The 19,971-nt window shown below is 43.7% G+C and overlaps 1 protein-coding gene across 4 annotated transcripts in view; it reads right to left on the bottom strand.

Annotated features, from left to right (window-relative positions):
• Positions 1 to 19,971, bottom strand: part of bbs9 (Bardet-Biedl syndrome 9) — a 196,148-nt gene that overhangs the window by 133,398 nt on the left and 42,779 nt on the right. For 3 of the 4 annotated variants that reach the window (XM_071383601.1, XM_071383598.1, XM_071383599.1), the window contains exons 14-15: positions 12,009 to 12,113; positions 9,347 to 9,361 (exon numbers count right to left, since the gene is read on the bottom strand). In XM_071383601.1, the coding sequence (XP_071239702.1) occupies positions 9,347 to 9,361; positions 12,009 to 12,113 (120 nt within the window). The remainder of the gene's footprint in view (positions 1 to 9,346; positions 9,362 to 12,008; positions 12,114 to 19,971) is intronic. The other variant, XM_071383600.1, reaches the window with a different exon arrangement.

Consider the following 19,971-nt stretch of genomic DNA (forward strand, 5'->3'; position numbering starts at 1 on the left):
ACAATTTTTGTGGTATTGCTTTGTGCACTGACTTTACTGAACTCTGGAGAAAACGAACATTGTCGCTGGGTGACTGATCGAGTAAAGAAAGTTGGGGGTGTGGCTATATACAGTTAAAGTCGGAAGTTTACATACACATACACAGAGTCATTAAAACTCGTATTTCAACCACTCCACAAATTTCTTGTTTACAAACTATAGTTTTGGCAAGTCGGTTAGGACATCTACTTTGTGCATGACACAAGTAATTTTCCCAACAATTGTTTACAGACAGATAGATTATTTCACTGTATCACAATTCCAGTGGGTCAGAAGTTTACATACACTAAGTTGACTGTGCCTTTAAACAGCTTGGAGAATTCCAGAAAATTATGTCATGGCTTAAGAAGATTCTGATAGGCTAATTGACATCATTTGAGGCAATTGGAGGTGTGCCTGTGGATGTATTTCAAGGCCTACATTCAAACTCAGTGCCTCTGCTTGACATCATGGGAAAATAAAAAGTAATCAGCCAAGACCTCAGAAAAAAATTGTAGACCTCCACAAGTCTGGTTCATCCTTGGGAGCAATTTCCAAATGCCTAAAGGTACCACATTCATCTGTATAAACAATAGTACGCAAGTATAAACACCATGGGACCACGCAGCCGTCATACCGCTCAGGAAGGAGACGCGTTCTGTCTCCTAGAAATGAACGTACTATGGTGCGAAAAGTGCAAATCAATCCCAGAACAGCAAAGGACCTTGTGAAGATGCTGGAGGAAACAGGTACAAAAGTATCTATATCCACAGTAAAACGAGTCATATATCGACATAACCTGAAAGGCCACTCAGCAAGGAAGAAGCCACTGCTCTAAAACCGCCATAAAAAAGCCAGACTACGGTTTGCAACTGCACATGGGGACAAAGATCGTACTTTTTGGAGAAATGTCATCTGGTCTGATGAAACAAAAATAGAACTGTTTGGCCATAATGACCATCGTTATGTTTGGAGGAAAAAGGGGGATGCTTGCAAGCTGAAGAACACCATCCCAACCGTGAAGCACGGGGGTGGCAGCATCATGTTGTGGGGGTGCTTTGCTGCAGGAGGGACTGGTGCACTTCACAAAATAGATGGCATCATGAGGTAGGAAAATTATGTGGATATATTGAAGCAACATCTCAAGACATCAGTCAGGAAGTTAAAGCTTTGTCGCAAATGGGTCTTCCAAATGGACAATGACCCCAAGCATACTTCCAAAATTCGTGGCAAAATGGCTTAAGGACAACAAGGTCAAGGTATTGGAGTGGCCATCACAAAGCCCTGACCTCAATCCTATAGAAAATCTGTGGGCAGAACTGAAAAGCATGTTCAAGCAAGGAGGCCTACAAACCTGACTCCGTTACACCAGCTCTGTCAAGAGGAATGGGCCAGAATTCACCCAATTTATTGTGGGAAGCTTGTGGAAGGCTACCTGAAACATTTGACCCAAGTTAAACAATTTAAAGGCAATGCTACCAAATACTAATTGAGTGTATGTAAACTTCTGACCCACTGGGAATGTGATGAAAGAAATAAAAGCTGAAATAAATCACTCTCTCTACTAGTATTCTGACATTTCACATTCTTAAAATAAAAGTGGTGATCCTAACTGACCTAAGACAGGGAATTTGTACTAGGATTAAATGTCAGGAATTGTGAAAAACCGAGTTTAAATGTATTTGGCTAAGGTGTATGTAAACTTCCGACTTCAACTGTATGTAAAGACTAAATTCCTTGTAAGTGTGGCATAGTCTGAAACTATTTGTAAACAGTTGGAATTTCTTGCTTTGAATATTGAGGTTTGAAAGGGTCTCTGCATAACTGTGATTGGCTGTTATAGACCCCACTCTGCGCTTGGTGATGCATTTTATGTCTAAACTTCTTTACAGTGAAATGATCTTGATTGGTGATCTCAACTGGTGTTGGTTAAAGTCTGTGTCTGATGATTTAAAAATGTTATGTAATTCTATGAATCTTACCCTGTTGATAAACTCACCCACACGCTCAAATCTCAAATGTCCAGGTAAATCTACCCTGATTGATTTGATAGAAAAATTTTCCACATAAATCATGACAAAAAACACCAACCACAGAATATTTCAGTGACCATTGTTCTGTTGTTGCTGATAGAAATACTAAGGTTCCTAAGACAAACCCACGCTTTATTCGTAAGAGAAATCTGAAGAGTTTTAATGAGCAGGCTTTCTTTCATGATTTGTTTTATTTTGACTGGAGCAAGATTGAGCTTATTCCTGATGTGGAAAATGCCTGGATTCTTTCATTATGTTTTTTTCCAAATAGTAAACAAACATACCCCATTCCACAGGTTCTGAGTTAAAGGGCGGGATAATCCATGGTTTTCTTCTAGGATGTCTTGTATTATTCATGAACGTAATCTAGCCTGGGCTAAAGCAAGGAAATCATGTTCTGATGCTGATTGGCTTATTTCTAGGCAGTTACGAAACAAGTGTTATTTTCTTCTCACGAAGGCCAAGTCTGAATATTTTATGTCTGTTACCACCGATAACCAAAATGACCGTAGAAAGTTTTGGAAGGCTATTAAGTCTATGTCTGGAAACAGTCATGTTAATGAGTTATCGTCATGTGTATTGAAGGACTTTGTTGCTGTATATGACAAAACTGAAATGCTGAATTGTTTCAATGAGCACTTTGTATCATCTGGTAGGCTGTTTGATTCAGTGTCCTCTGTCTCTGTACAACCCTGTGTGGATGAACCAGCGAGAGCTGGTCAAACTTTTTGCTTTTTGCTATACTCAGTGCAGGAGGTACATAAAGCCCTAAAATCCTTAGATCAGAGAAAGCCTGCAGGTTCTGATCTTCTTGATCCCTGCTTTTTAAATCTGGCAGCGGATTTCATAGCTGAATAACTTATATATCTGTTCAATCTAACCCTAAAATGTAATGAAATTCCAAAGATCTGGAAACCAGCATCTGTCCTACCACTTTTAAAAGGGGGAGATCCGACTCTTTTAAATAATTATAGTCACATGTGAATTCCAAGATGGCGTAGCAGTCAGACGTCTTTTGTCCTCGTCTTGGCGTGTCCCGTGTATATATCTTTTACATCTTTTTTCTTCGCATATATTTTTTAAATATTTTTCTTAACCTCAACTTCAACATACTCTCCTGCAATCCGCCTCACCCAATGTGGTACGGATCTGCTATTTTCTTTACTTTTAAACCGGAACCCCCAACAGAAGCCAGCTAGTAGTCAGCTAGCGGTCATCAGCTACCTTTAGCCCGGACAACTCTCGCCAGTCTGCACAGCGCAACTCAAACCAGAGCAAATCGGACTTATTTTTCTCCATATCTCTGGATTCCTACCGCAAGCTCTGAACCTTTTCACCTGGATCATCGCAGCTAGCTAGCTGCTATCCGAGTGGCCACTCTTGGCTAACGTCTCTGTCCTGAAGCAAGAACCAATTAGCCTGGAGCTAGCCTTCGCTAGGCCCATCTCCCGGCTAGCCGAAGAGGTCCATCAGCCACTCCTTGGGCTACAATACCTATTTTGCCAATTGGCCTGGACCCCTTTTACTGCCGACACGGAGCCCTACCGACCCATCACGACTGGACTACCAACGTAATTCGCCCGAGGGGGTTTTTCAACTGGCTCCTCCGTCACGACATCCCCTGAATGCCCATCTGCTAGCCGCGGCCTGCTAGCTGTATAGAGCATATCGGACTGTTAGCTGAAGAGGCCCATCAGACAAATTCTTTGGCCACTATACCTATTTTTCCAATTGGCCTGGACCCTTTAATAACCACACGGAGCCCTGCTGATCCATGACAACTGGTCTGCCGACGTAACAGCACGCGGGGGCTACAACTATCTCCTCCGTCGCGACGTCCCCTGAATGCCCATCTGCTAGCCCCGGCCCGCTAGCTGTCTGAATCGCCGTGTCTGCGGCCCGCCGAGCTACTCACTGGACGCCTATGATCACTCGACTACGCATGCCTCTCCCTAATGTCAATATGCCTTGTCCTTTGCTGTTTTGGTTAGTAATTATTGCCTTATTTCACTGTAGAACCTCTAGCCCTGCTCAATATGCCTTAGTTAACCCTTTAGTTCCAGGTCCCACACATGCGGTGACTTCACCTGGTTTAAATGATGTGTCTAGAGACAATATCTCTCTCATCATCACTCAATGCATAGGTTTACCTCCACTGTATTCACATCCTACCATACCTTAGTCTGTACATTATGCCTTGAATCTATTCTACCGTGCCCAGAAACCTGCTCCTTTTACGCTCTGTTCCGAACGTACTAGATGACCAGTTCTTATAGCCTTACCCTTATCCTACTCCTCCTCTATTCATCTGGTGATGTAGAGGTTAATCCAGGCCTTGCAGTGCCTAGCTCCACTCCCATTCCATAGGCGCTCTCATTTGTTGACTTCTGTAACCGTAAAAGCCTTGGTTTCATGCATTTTAACATTAGAAGCCTCCTCCCTAAGTTTGTTTTATTCACTGCTTTAGCACACTCTGCCAACCCCTATGTCCTAGTCGTGTCTGAATCCTGGCTTAGGAAGACCACCAAAACCCCTGAAATTTCCATCCCTAACTATAACACTTTCCAACAAGATAGAACTGCCAAAGGTGGCGGAGTTGCAATCTACTGCAAAGATAGCCTGCAGAGTTCTGTCATACTATCCAGATCTGTGCCCAAACAATTTGAGCTTCTACTTTTTTTTTAAATCCACCTTTCCAGAAACAAGTCTCTCACCATTGCTATAGACCACCTTCTGCCCCCAGCAGTGCCCTGGACACCATATGTGAATTGATTGCCCCCCCATCTAACTTCAGAGCTCGTGCTGTTAGGTGACCTACACTGGGACATGCTTAATACCCCGGCCATCCTACAATCTAAGCTTGATGCCCTCAATCTCACACAAATGATCAATGAACCTACCAGGTACAACCCCAAATCCGTAAACACGGGCACCCTCATAGATATCAACCTAACCAACCTGTCCTCCAAATACACCTCTGCTGTCTTCAACCAGGATCTCAGCAATCACTGCTTCATTGCCTGGGTCCGTAATGGGTCTGCGGTCAAACGACCACCCCTCATCTCTGTCAAATGCTCCCTAAAACACTTCAGCAAGCAGGCCTTTCTAATCGACCTGGCCCGGGTATCCTGGAAGGATATTGACCTCATTCCGTCAGTAGAGGATGCCTGGTTATTCTTTAAAAGTGCTTTCCTCACCATCTTCAATAAGCATGCCCCATTCAAAAAAATGTAGAACCAGGAACAGATATAGCCCTTGGTTCACTCCAGATCTGACTGCCCTTGACCAGCACAAAAACATCCTGTGGCGTACTGCATTAGCATCGAATAGCCCCCGCGATATGCAACTTTTCAGGGAAGTTAGGAACCAATATACACAGGCAGTTAGGAAAGCAACGGCTAGCTTTTTCAAAAAGAAATTTGCATCCTGTAGCACAAACTCCAAAAAGTTCTGGGACACTGTAAAGTCCATGGAGAATAAGAGCAGATCCTCCCAGCTGCCCACTGCACTGAGAATAGGAAACACTGTCACCACCGATAAATCTGCGATAATTGAGAATCTCAATAAGAATTTTTCTACGGCTGGCCATGCTTTATACCTGGCTACCCCTAACCCGGTCAACAGCCCTGCACCCCCCACAGCAACTTGCCCAAGCCTCCCCCATTTCTCCTTCACCCAAATACAGATAGCTGATATTCTGAAAGAGCTGCAAAATCTGGACCTCTACAAATCAGCCGGGCTAGCCAATCTAGACCCTCTCTTTCTAAAATGATCAGCCGAAAATGTTGCAACCCCTATTACTAGCCTGTTCAACCTCTTTCGTATCGTCTGAGATCCACAAAGATTGGAAAGCTGCCGCGGTCATCCCCCTCTTCAAAGGGGGGAGACACTCTAGAACCAAACTGATACAGACCTATATCTATCCTACCCTGCCTTTCTAAGGTCTTCGAAAGCCAAGTTAACAAACAGATCACCGACCATTTTGAATCCCACTGTGCCTTCTCCGCTATGCAATCTGGTTTCCGAGTTGGCCATGGGTGCACCTCAGCCACGCTCAAGGTCCTAAACGATATCATAACCGCCATCGATAAGAGACAATACTGTGCAGCTGTATTCATCGACCTGGCCAAGGCTTTCGACTGTCAATCACCACATTCTTATCGGCAGACTCAACAGCCTTGGTTTTTCAAATGACTGCCTCGCCTGATTCACCAACTACTTCTCAGACAGAGTTCAGTGTGTCAAATCGGAGGGAGACTGTAATGAGAGAGACTGTAACCTCATATAAATATCTTGGAATTTTAATTGACAATGGCCTGTCTTTTAAATTGCATATTCAACAACTTTATTTTAGGAATAAGGCTTGTTTTTCTTTTGAAGCCAGGAGGCTAGTATCAGCTACAGTATATGCATGCCATTACTAGACTATGGGGATATTTTATATATGAATGCTTCCGCTCAGTGTTTGAGATCAATTGACAGCCTTTACCATGGCGCATTGAGATTTATTTTAAACTGCAAAACCCTGACGCACCACTGCACTTTGTATACCAGGGTTGGCTGGCCTTCTCTAGTCACTCGTAGGCTCAGTCACTGGTATACTTTTATTTACAAAGCCATTTTTTGGTTTACTACCATTTTATTTGGGCATTTTTATTGTTCAGAAACGTGGTGGGTACTCTCTTCGTTCGCAGGACTTTATCCTGCTAACTGTTCCAAATGTCCGAACTGAATTTGGTAAAGGGCTTTTATGTACTCTGCGCCATCGGCTTGGAATGCCTTACAAAATACTTTTAAACTGGAAGAACTTGTCCCGATTGGTGTTTTTAACTCACTGATGAAGGATTTTGAGACTGATTCCCTGACCTGTCAATGTTTTTAATTTGCTGTTTTAAGATTTTGTTATGCTCTTGTGAATTCTATGGTTTTTACTAGATTACTTGTAGTTTTTCATGTTGTCTTACTGTAATTGTGTAATGACTTGGTGCTGCCTATCTTGGCCAGGACGCTCTTGAAAAATACATTTCAAATCTTATTTAACCAGGAAGGGTTCATTGAAAGGTTAAATAAATACAATTTAAAAAATCTGTGAGAGACTCACACAAACATCTCAAATAAGCGAGTTGTGGATGTTTTTGGAGGATCTCTAGTTAAGGGAACTCCTAAAACAGCACTGGGGAGCATTACAGGCCAAGGTGGCCAACAATAACTCTTCCAGAGTTGGCTGACGATGTTGAGCTGGCCAGAACCCTGGCTGGAATAACAGAGAGAGACAAGAGAGAGAGCGAGAGACTGCTCGGGGGGAAATTCCCTTTTTTCTCTCTTTTCCATCCTTTCACACGAGAGAAAAGAGAAATAGGGAAAGGTGATAAAGAGAGCGATTAATAGAAAGACAGACGGAAAGGGAATGAAAGAGAGAAAAAGTGTTCAAGCCGAGGCATAGCGCAAGAGAGCAGAAACAGTGCAAGAGTCGCTCGCTCTCGAGGAAGAGAGCTGAGAGGGCAAGAAAAAATGAAGTGTAGAGAAGAGAAAGCGCAGGGTCTTTTCCAGTAGCGGGCCAGACCCAGCGCTAGCCAGTGCGAGTATAATCCTTCCCTGTTATGTGTGGCCAGGTAACCTAAGCCGTGTACTGTAGGTGCTTTACATCCCCCCGGCTTATGTAGCAGCAACCACTAATATAATGGAGCAAAATCACAACCTTAGGGACCCAGAGTATAGACACAGTGTTCTCCCTACCTCCCTCTCTTCAGTTATCCTTCCCTCGCTTCCTCTTTTCCCCCCCTTTTCTTTTCTCCCTCTTTCTCTCTCTTTTTTTGTCATTGTGTTTCTCTGTAGAGTAACCTGTAGACGTGGCTTTTTAAAAGCATCTTCAAACTGTGAAAACCCATATTGATGTTATTGAAGGGTGTCGAATTGAGAGGACGTTTGACCACAGACACACTGTTGGCCTTTAGACTACTAGAATATTAAAGTGATGGTTAAAGGATCTTCAAATGTTTTCAATGGGCAACTAAACCCAATTGCTGCAGGATCAGCTAAAATAAATATCCTGCCATCAATGAGGGGTGTGGTTGAAAGAAAGAGGGGGGGGTGTAGAGGGGACTGACTGAAGTTGAGAGAAAAAGCTGGAGGGAGAAAAGAAAGGAGTGAGAGAGAGGGAATGATAGTAAGAGAGAAGACGGAGACCAGAAAGAACTAGGGGAAACATTTTTCCCCTTTCAGGTCCCCAGCCGCCATTGACTAGTCGGCACTCTCTAAAGACAAACAGTGTGTGTGTTTAGGAAGGGGGGACGCCCTGCCTGTAAATCTAAACTGGTCCCACCTCTTTACACACCGTATGCACCCCATGTGTATTCTCAGGCTGCCACGGCAGAGTTACGACCCTCAATCGCCACTGTGATTTACCTGCATGGGCCATGTGTGTGTGTATTGTCTCACCTGAGCTGTCATTGTTGCCAACTCATGGTCGACACACCTGACCTCACTATGGGGTCACTGGTAGATATGAGGCCTATGAGGGTTTCTGCAGTCGTTATGAGAGTGGGCTACTTTTCTCCAAAGTTGAATATGAATATCTTGTATGTAATATTATTTTCCCTAAAATCGTTGCTTTTAAGCACACACAGCAACATGTGCTGTCAACACACAGCAACATGTGCTGTCAACACACAGCAACATGTGCTATCAATCATCCTCTCTCAATGGATAATGTAAGTAGTCTGGAACCTCAGCAGCCTGATTACACCAGCACTAGTCATACTGCATGATATCTCACTGAGTGTGTGTTAAGTTTCTCTGACCACTCTGTATATTTGACCCCAGGGCGACCGTAAGGGATCCTGTTCATTGTGCAGCTGTAATGATGTCATCGATGCGATGAAACGTCGGAGTGTGTGTGTGTGTCACTGATCAAAGGGAGGACATCTACTGTATCACAGCACATATGAACAGACAGAGGCACGGACAGACAGAAATAAACAAACGCTACTCAGAACTAGACACCCAACTATTTAGCTGTAATATGTAGTCTGTGTATGTGTGTGGGAGCTAGTAGATACAAGTGCATAAGTGTCTGCATGTGTACGTGGCGTGCCCATGTGTACAGTACGTGTAACCAAAAGTGTGTATGTGAAACTGTGTGTGTGTGTGTGTGTGTGTGTGTGTGTGTGTGTGTGTGTGTGTGTGTGTGTGTGTGTGTGTGTGTCTCTCTCTAGCTATATCGAGTTACGGGGGAACATAAACAGTGGGCTGTGGGCTCTTCCTGTGCTTCCCAGAGCAGAGCCCAGTCTACTTACCTGCAGGGTTGAGCTCTTTCATTTGGGCCAGCAGCAAAGCAGGAGAAACACAAACACAACACAGTCACTTTAAAGGGCCCTGGCCCAGGGCACGTAAACACTGGAGCCCACTCATTCACTTTACACACACCCCTGCCCCCTTTCACCCCTCCCTTCATCCCTCCCTCACTACTTCATCCCCTGCTTTAGTCTCTCCCTCCTCCACTCCGTTCCACCTCTCTCGTCTCCCTGTTCTCTCCTCCCTCCCTCTCATCTCTCTGGAAAGTGGAGTCGTCTCCTCGCATTTTCTCCTTTATCTGTACCAAAAGAAGACCTGGACGGGTGAAAGTAGACTCCTGTTGATTGCTGAATGATGATGCCAACAAATCTTGATGCACCCCATCCGCACATAAGTCATCTCAGTCACTGTCGGTCTCTTTTATTAAATGTGTGCTCAGAAGGCAAAGGCTCTACCTTAGACACAGACAGCAGACTTGAGACTGACAATAGACAATGAGACAGACAGAATAACAGAACAGACCTTCTAGGCTTAAGTACCAGACTGACAGAATACAGACAGTCTAAAAACAGAGACATCGACTACTGCAGCTACAGACGGCCAAGAATAACCGACAGCCAGCCACATTCAGCTTAACATCAATTCAGGAGACAAAATGGTTCTAGTCTGCAAAACACATTATCAGCCAGCTGTGGACTGATTCATTCTATATTGATTCAATTGAGAGAAAAAAAGTGCACATTCTTAAAAGAAATCATTCTGCTAAACCTCTGTTATTGACATAATCAATGACACACAATCAACTACACAGTAATTCGTTTGACAGTGAGTGAAGTTAATTAAATGCTGGAGGACTCAAGGTGGTGCTGAATGTGTTTCATTGACTGAGGAATGAGCTCTACACTGAATCATGTGCCACTGATTCCTCTTGCAGTCTAGCAGCACAGTCAATGAGGGCCAGATTGACTATTAAACTGCAGCATATGCCCCCGGTGCTGTGCTTGTGTATTTCACGCTTTGTTAGCGCTGATGAAAGGCAGCCACCTCTCTCCCCTTCTCTCTGGGTGTAGCCACATTGGCTGCCGAGGAGAGGAGAGCGGGGCAGAGATTTAGCACAGGTCAAATGGAGCAGAACACAAGACAAATATACAGATAGAGGGGAAATAGACAGAGATATGCGCAAACAAACAAACACACAAAACACGTAGAGGCTGGTGTGATTAAAAATGAATGTGAACTAATTGATTGAGACAGTGGATGGCCCCCAACATGGCCCTACTACACTAATTTGTGGACAGTGGGAGAGCACTACTGCAAATCCCTTTGATGGGCTCTAGGAAAAGGAGAGTAGACCGTAACAGAGAATTTTTTAGTTGTAATCGTTGCCTCTGGGTGCAGCGGCAGGAGAGAAAGCCCCCAGTATAGACTGCTGCATTCCTCCCATTCCAGCCAGGCATTCAGAGGAGAGGAGTGGAGGAGAGTGCTAATGAAGATTAACACTGCTCTGTCTAACACCTAGCCACTGGGCTAACACATCCACACACACAGAAAGTTATATAGTCCACTAAACAGTCATATATCCACAGGTGTGTGTGTAGCCATCCCTCCTATCCCTGCTGTCAGTACATCTCTTCTCTCTGTTACTGTGAGCCCTAACTGTGATCTAAGTAATGTCTTACTGATCAAAACACAGGGCAACCGTCGCTGGAAGGCCCTGTGAAAAACTCCAGGCTCCTCTCTTTCCACCCCCGCTATTTTTAGCATCACAATAAAATAAAACGCCTCGATATTTCCAAGCCATTTCACATTTAATGTGCTTTCAGGGAACCTTTCCACAAGGCGCTGCCAACACAGACAGTCCAAGGGAAACAATAGTACAAATGCCTCTTTTTTGTGAGCCGCTTTGAATCAAGTGAAATAATAAAACCCATGACATTTTAATTGAAATAAAGAGGGGTTTTGTTGGTTAGAGGGGAGAGTAATGTCTTCCAGAAATACATACTGCCTGGAACCAGATGCTTCGATGGATACAGTGCTGAGTTCAGTCCGCTGTTACCCATTCAGGGGTTTTAAAGGGTACAGAGCTGCTACAGCCAGATGTCAGTACTGTTACAGCCAACTATCAGCGGTGTTACTCTCCCTCCATCTCGTAACAGACATATGTCAGTACTGTTACAGCCAGCTATGAGCACTGTTACTGTCAGTCCATCGCGTTACAGACATAGGTCAGTACTGTTACAGCCAGTTATCAGCAATGTTACTGTTAGTACATCTCGTTACAGACATATGTCAGTACTGTTACAGCCAGCTATCAGCACTGTTACTGTCAGTCCATCTCGTTACAGCCAGCTATCAGCACTGTTACTTTCAGTCCATCTCGTTACAGCCAGCTATCAGCACTGTTACTGTCAGTCCATCTCGTTACAGCCAGCTATCAGCACTGTTATTGTCAGTCCATCTCGTTACAGCCAGCTATCAGCACTGTTACTGTCAGTCCATCTCGTTACAGCCAGATGTCAGAGCTGTTACAGACAGAAGTCAGGACTTCTATGGACTTACTGTAAGATAAGTCACAGACAGGGAAACCTAAAAGCATCAATTCATGAGAGATGAGGCAAGTGTGATATGTTTCCGACGTGTTTAAGAGGTTGTCAGTGTGTGTACCTGTAGGAGAGCTGTAAGATACGGCCACGTCTCCAGTCAGGTCTGCTGGTGGGTACTGCCCATTCAGGAAGGCAGAGAACGCCACCACAGTGGTAGACCCAACACCTGTATAAAAAAAAAACACACACAAAAAAAAAAACAGTTTTAGACACACAGCACACTGTCAATACACAGACATGACGACTCAGCACTTTAAAAAGTGTGGAAAGGACAGGAAACAGTATTCTTAACACTAACCAGGCCTAAAAACACACACAGTCACATACTCTCAGTCTCACACATGGTTACATGCTCAAACATCTCAACCAGAGGTGAAGACAGCAGGGTTAACAACGTTAACCAGACAACTCTAACATACACACAGAGAAAGGGTGCCTGTGGCACAAAGCGGAGGGTGCTGATTTGAGTCCAGTTCTAATACCCTAACAGAGTCAGAGAGAGAAGGTAGATGGGGATCAAAAACAGCCCGGGAGGAAAGGCCAGATTTCAGCTAATGGCTTTGGAGAGAGGTCGAGCCAAGTTACACACACAAGTTACACAGAGCCCTGTTTGAATGGGCACACCGACCATGCGTCAGGTGGTGTGGTAATGAGGCGTGACGTATGGAGCCCAGAGCAAAGTAGGGCCGGGACAGGTGACTGAGCCAGGGGTATGTGCCAGGATTCCCCACTACACACATATCAAGCACTCTACTCTGTATGTCTGTCTGTGTCCTGCTCTCTCTCGGTCTGTAGTGAAGGGATTTCACAGACCATCTAGCCATCTTTTCATTTTCAATCTGTCTGTCTTTCCTTGTCTAAAACCTGCCAACCATGAAGAATTTTCAGTGGAGTAAAGTACCTAAGTAAAAATACTTTAAAGTACAACATTTACTTTTACTTCACTACATTCCTAAAGAAAATAATGTACTTTTTACTCAACACATTTTCCCTGACACCCAAAAGTACTCGTTACATGTTGAATGCTTAGCAGGACATGAAAATGGTCCAATTCACACACTTATCAAGAGAACATCCCTGGTCATCCCTACTGCCTCTTATCTGGTGGACTCACTAAACACAAATGCTTTGTTTGTAAATGATGTCTATCTGTTGGAGTACGCCCCTGGCTATCTGTCAACAACAACAACAAATATTGTGCTGACTGGTTTTCTAAATATAAGCAGCTTGAAATTATTTATACTTTTACTTTTGATACTTAAGTATATTTAGAAACAAAATACTTTTAGATTTTTATTAAAGTACTATTTTACTGGGTGACTTTCACTTGATTCATTTTCTATTAAGATATATCTTTACTTTTACTCAAGTATGACAATTGGATACTTTTTCCAACATTGAGAATTGTACCACTTCAGCGCGGTGGCACGACACCCACACTGCTCAAATCAAAGGCAAGTGCACCTTGTTTTGCCTAATAAATGATGTTGGCAGAAGACTGGCTCACTAGGAATGGTAGACTATAGACTGTTATGGGTACTTGGTAATTGGTTTTGCTTCAGAGCTAACTAGAAATCTGTTTAAATGTACAATATGGGTCTCTCCCTAAGATTTTCTGACAAGGTGGTGCTGATGTAGCCCTAAGGTTGGGTAGGGGGGAGGTCTGGAGGGGGTCAGTCCCCTCTCAGGAAGTTGGAGCATTTTGCATTTTTGATTTCCTGAAACCTAGAGTCTTAAATTATATCAAACAATGTAGCCAACACAGAAGTCTTGTGTAGGGTTTCCACCCACTCTGCCTAGCACTTTGGTGCTGAAATTTAACTTCCTTATGTTATAAAATACATTTTACCAAGACAAATGTGATTATTCATGTTCTGAAATGTTCAGGGGGGTATTTCTGTTACATGTCAATAACATGACATAAAAAAGTTGGATTTCGTAACCTAATGTCATGTCTCAAAATCCATATCCATCTTACTTCTATATTTTTACGTCCTGCGGATTCGAGAAGAAAGACGGGAAAGTGAGCCTGTCATGTAGCCAGTAGCCTTAATTCTTGCACAGAATCCAGCCTAGATGACGTGATAACATTTTCCAAAATGTACACCACTTTCTTTCCATGGATTTAAATCACCCTAATTCTGGCCATCCTACAAGGCTAAAACTATAAAAACTTTTGAACGGATTGTGATAGGGAGGTGAGGTTTGCACCATTGGTTTTCTTTTAGGATTATTTAGACAATTATGTTATTTTACCCATTGGTCAAAAGATGCGTTATTGATTGAACACCCTACTAAATTGAGGTGGTTTCATTGACACTTTCACATTTTTATAGATTCAATTTAGGGGTAATGATTATTCTAATTAATTGGTGTCTTTATGTGGATAGTCTAGTGAAAATGTAAACTGGCTTCTTCATTTTGTTTGGGGAGAAAATAAAACATTTGAATAATTAAATTACTGGATGCAATGTAGCAGTCTAGCTGACTGTTTGTAGCAGTCTAGCTGACTGTTTGTAGCAGTCTAGCTGACTGTTTGTAGCAGTCTAGCTGACTGTAGCAGTCTAGCTGACTGTAGCAGTCTAGCTGACTGTAGCAGTCTAGCTGACTGACTGTAGCAGTCTAGCTGACTGACTGTAGCAGTCTAGTTGACTGTAGTAGTCTAGCTGACTGTAGCAGTCTAGTTGACTGTAGTAGTCTAGCTGACTGTAGCAGTCTAGTTGACTGTAGCAGTCTAGCTGACTGTAGCAGTCTAGCTGACTGTAGCAGTCTAGCTGACTGTAGTAGTCTAGCTGACTGTAGTAGTCTAGCTGACTGTAGTAGTCTAGCTGACTGTAGTAGTCTAGCTGACTGTAGTAGTCTAGAACTAGGTCTATATGAGCTGGTTCCAGATCTCCATCCCTGACCTCATCCATCAAGTTCGGTCTGACTACTAGACTACCATTCATTCAACATGCCTTGTTGCCGTTGGTGAACTGACTATAATCACATCATTAGCAGCCTACTGTTGACATACAGCGATATCAAGAAGACAGATGAAGAATTGATTCCTTAACATGTTAAAGATTAGTAGGCCTAACATAACTTCCTGGGAAGGAAAGTGTTAGCGCAATTAGGGGCGTTATTTTTTTACATCGCCGTTTCTTTATGTCAAGTTACACCCATTGATGCCGGCCACGTTAACTATCCTAACATGTCACGCTAGTTATCCTAACCTGTTATGAAAACAAATCTGTGTCGAAAAACCATTAGTCTCATAACACCGGAACTGACCAATGGCAGGTATCAATGAGCATTTCCTGATATCAAGGAGCACCCACACCAAGAAACGCCCCAAATTGCAGTCTGCAATTACACCATATTGGTATTTTAGGGGTGTTTTTTGTACCAGCGTACTTTGACCTCAAATTGCCTGCATGGTACGCAAAATGTGTGCAGGTTGGCAGGTCGTCTGTTTCCCTCTTCTCCATCGCTCTCGTTGTATTCTTCTCTGTCCCTGGCTCTTCCTGCTGACACGAGGCCCAGGAGGGTAGTGTGTTCTGTAGCACCAACTCCAACACCGTTCTACTATACATGGAGGCAGTCAAAGGTCAGACAAGAACCCTTAACATGAGCACACACAGCGCCATAGAGGAGGAGAGACGGTGGCTGAGTGGAGAAAAAAGGAAGAAACAGATTACGAGGGGAGAGAGAGTCAAAGGAAGAAAAAGAAAGGAGTGGGAGAAGAGGCAGCGAAACCAAAAGGGCCAGCACTTTCTCTGCGCTCCGTCAGACGCTCTGACAGCGTGACAAGCCCTCTCCCTCCATCACTCTCCTTTTCAAAAACGGGGGCAGGCTTGCTTTTAACCCCTCGACCCTGACGCCGCGAGCAAATAGTGACCAGACAGTCTAAGTGTTACCACACCATTAGCGCCCAGCGTAGAACAACAATAACAACAAAGGAACAGGACACAAATCCCTGTCGTATCTCCTTCCCCCCTCTCCTTCCTTCTCCCACTCACTCCTTCCCTCAGGGCCTGAGCTAAGCGGAGGACATTTCGCTTTGACCTTAGGTGACCTCGGCCACCCACCCCTTGGAGAAGACGGGTCAAGAGGGGTCGGCAGGGTAATGCGCACAGCACACAGAGCAGAGAGGGAAAGTGTGCTGAAGGTGTTTGGAGTGCACAGAGAATCATTGTGTGTGTGAGCATGTGTGAGACCGTGAAAGAGACTGTAAAAGAGAGAATGTTTGTGCATGTGTGTGAGAGAGTGTCTGCAAGAGTATTAAACGGTGTAGTGTTTTGTTGTTAGGGTGTGTGTGTGGGAGCACATACTGACACTTGCAGAGACCCATTAGGGATCTCGGGGACAGATCAGCAGGGCGCTAAATGGCCACCTTTGACCTTTTGGGGTCAAGACCCTGTGTAGGGTCTGTTAGAGCAATCCATCCAAGCCTCTCTGTGGTACGTTCCACGAAGCAGGACCATCAGATAAGACTCACTTAACATATACTACCGGTCTAAAGTTTTAGAGCACCTACTCATTTAAGGGTTTATTTTTATTTTTACTATTTTCTACATTGTAGAATAATAGTGAAGACATCAAAACTATGAAATAACACATATGAAATCATGTAGCAACCAAAAAAAGTGATAAATCAAAAAATGTATTTTCTTTTTTAAATGTGAGATTCTTCAAATAGCCACCCTTTGCCTTGATGACAGCTTTGCAAACTCTTGGCATTCTCTCAACCAGCTTCATGAGGTAGTCACCTGGAATGCATTTCAATTAACAGTTGTGCCTTCTTAAAAGCTAATTTGTGGAATTTCTTTCCTTCTTAATGCGTTGGAGCCTATCAGTTGTGTTGTGACAAGGTAGGGGGGTATACAGAAGATAGTCCTATTTGGTAAAAGACCAAGTCCATATTATGACAAGAACAGCTCAAATAAGCAAAGAGAAACGACAGTCCATCATTACTTTAAGACATGAAGGTCAGTCAATACGGAAAATTTCAAGAACTTTGAAAGTTTCTTCAAGTGCAGTCGCAAAAAACATCAAGCACTATGATGAAACTGGCTCTCATGAGGACAACCACAGGAATGGAAGACCCAGAGTTACCTATGCTGCAGAGGATAAGTTCATTAGAGTTATCAGCCTCAGAAATTACAGCCCAAATAAATGCTTCACAGAGTTCAAGTAACATACACATCTCAACATCAACTGTTCAGAGGAGACTGTGTGAATCAGGCCTTCATGGTCCAATTGCTGCAAAGAAACCATTACTAAAAGGACACCAATAAGAAGAAGAGACTTACTTGGGCCAAGAAACATGAGCAATGGACATTTGACTGGTGGAAATGTGTCCTTTGGTCTGGAGTCCAAATTTGAGATTTTTGGTTCCAACCGCCGTGTCTTTGTGAGACGCAGAGTAGGTGAACGGATGTTCTCCGCATGTGTATTTCCCACCGTAAAGCATGGAGGAGGTGGTGTTATGGTGTGGGGGTGCTTTGCTGGTGACACTGTCTGTGATTTATTTAGAATTCAAGACACACTTAACCAGCATGGCTACCACAGCATTCTGCAGTGATACGCCATCCCATCTGGTTTGGGCTTAGTGGGACTATCATTTATTTTTCAACAGGACAATGACCCAACACACCTCCAGGCTGTGTAAGGGCTATTTTACCAAGAAGCTGAGTAATGGAGTGCTGCATCAGATAACCTGGCCTCTACAATCCTCCGACCTCAACCAAATTGAGATGGTTTGGGATGAGTCGGACCGCAGAGTGAAGGAAAAGCAGCCAACAAGTGCTGAGCATATGTAGGAACTCCTTCAAGCCTGAAAAGTATTCCAGGTGAAGCTGGTTGAGAGAATGCCAAGAGTGTGCAAAGCTGTCATCAAGGCAAAGGGTGGCTACTTTGAAGAATCTCAAATATAAAATATATTTTGGTTACTACATGATTCCATGTGTTATTTCATAGTTTGGATGTCTTCACTATTATTCTACAATGTAGAAAATAGTCGAAATAAAGAAAAACCCTTGAATGAGTAGGTGTTCTAAAACTTTAGACCTGTAGTGTACGTTAACACATTCTTTTTATAGCAATGTAATGCAACTACTATCATATCAGTGTGGGGGGTGTGAGTCCTTGAGAGCTGCCCAGTTGACTGGTTTAGATTTCTACCTGGCACACTGACAGGCTTAACAATCCACCAGGTTTCCCAGGTCTGTATCATATGATGATTATGAGGTAAGGATGAAAACGAGCAGACACCGCAGCTCTAGGATCAAAGCTAAGTGCATGCCACCTCTGAGGTGTTTGTGTGCATGTGTGTGTGTGGGGGGGGGGGGGGGGTGTTACTGTCAGTGTGTACTTATGTATTAATGGAATACTTGGCTCTTATCTAGAAATGCACTACTTAGTCATTTAAATCAGACTACCAAACCTGTAACCAGGGAAAGAGGAAAGACAGAGACAGACAGAGACAGAGAACAAAGAAGGTAGTGTGGTGGACAGGACAGGGGGACTGGGTTGCCATCTGAGATGAATAAAGAGTGAAATAACAATAAAAATCAGAAGGCGCTGCCTCCCCCACGAACCCAGGACAGACCAAGCTGAGCGGAGGGGTGGAGTTTCTAAACAGAGCATCCTGCGGTGGCACACACACGCAGTCAAAGAATCAAAGACACATGGGCATTGGTCTGTTGGTCTGTGCCAAACTCACACACAGAGGCTAACTGGGCAGCTCCAGCTCCCCATTCCCAATAATAAAAAACAGACAAGACGTCAGAGGAAGGGAGTGAGTGTGAGAGGGAGATCTGTAGAGAGAAAGCTAAAGGCAGAAAGTGTGGGAGATAGAGAGATAAAGGTGACAAGAGAGAGATAGAGGAGGAGAAAGAGAGAGTGGGACTCAGAGACAGATGAAGATGGATTTTATAGATATATAGTAGATTGAGAGACAGAGGGAAAGAGAAACTAAAACATGTGTGTACACTACGCTGTGCACTTCAACAAGACACAGTATGGGCCAAATCCGGTCATTCTGGACAAAATCATTCAATGAGTCAAAAGTCCCATTAAAACGGTTTAACTGGCTGTTATCCTAACCTGTTATGAAAACAAATCATCTGTGTCGAAAAACCATCAGTCTCATAAAACCGTAACTGACCAATGGCAGGTATCAATTGAGTGACCAATCACAGGCACCAATGAGCGTTTCCTGACATCAAGGAGCACCCACATCAAGAAACGCCCCAAATTGCAGTCTGAGTTTATAGATATATAACAGATTGAGAGACAGAGGGAGAGAAACTAAAACATGTGGTATGTGTGTGTACACTACACTGTGCACTTCAACAAGACACAGTATGGGCCAAATCCGGTCATTCTGGACAAAATCATTCAATGAGTCAAAAGTCCCATTAAAAAGGTTTGACTGGCTGTACATCTAGGTGGTCCTGGAAATCCAACGTCAAACTTTTCTATCCTGGGCCAAACATGTCCATGGTGGGGTCAGTTATGGGTAGGGTGGGGTAGAGGGGTGTGTGTGTGTGTTTGTGTGGTTCGGGGCCTGGGTTTCAGAGCAAAGGGCTGCTGATAGACTGGTGGAGAGCAGCGCCAGGTTTAGTGTGTGGGAGACAAAGAGATTGGCATAAACACACCGAGTCATCGCTGGTTCACCGTGTGTGTGTTTAATCTGCTGCGTTGTGATGACTGCCATGGTTACGTACGCATTACCTAACTAATCTTTTAGCTGTCATGACTTACAGCTATCTTAAATGATGAGGAAACCTTTTGATTCAAAATGTGGTTCTATAATCTCCAACACCTCTACTAAACTACAGTAGGCTAGTGGAAAAATGGATCCCAGCTAGGCAGACACACAGGACTAAACACTTTTAGGGCTACCAGACTTTTCTTTAAATGTTCCTACATCACGTTCCAGCTTTTCATCACAAAAGCTTCAAGTACATCAGTCTCTTTGCACTGCTCTCAGACACTGTGATAAAACTGATATGAAACCGGTTTCTGGGAATTGGGAA

This window comes from Salvelinus alpinus, chromosome 35 (assembly GCF_045679555.1).
Source record: "Salvelinus alpinus chromosome 35, SLU_Salpinus.1, whole genome shotgun sequence".
NCBI classification, from domain to species: Eukaryota; Metazoa; Chordata; class Actinopteri; order Salmoniformes; family Salmonidae; genus Salvelinus; species Salvelinus alpinus.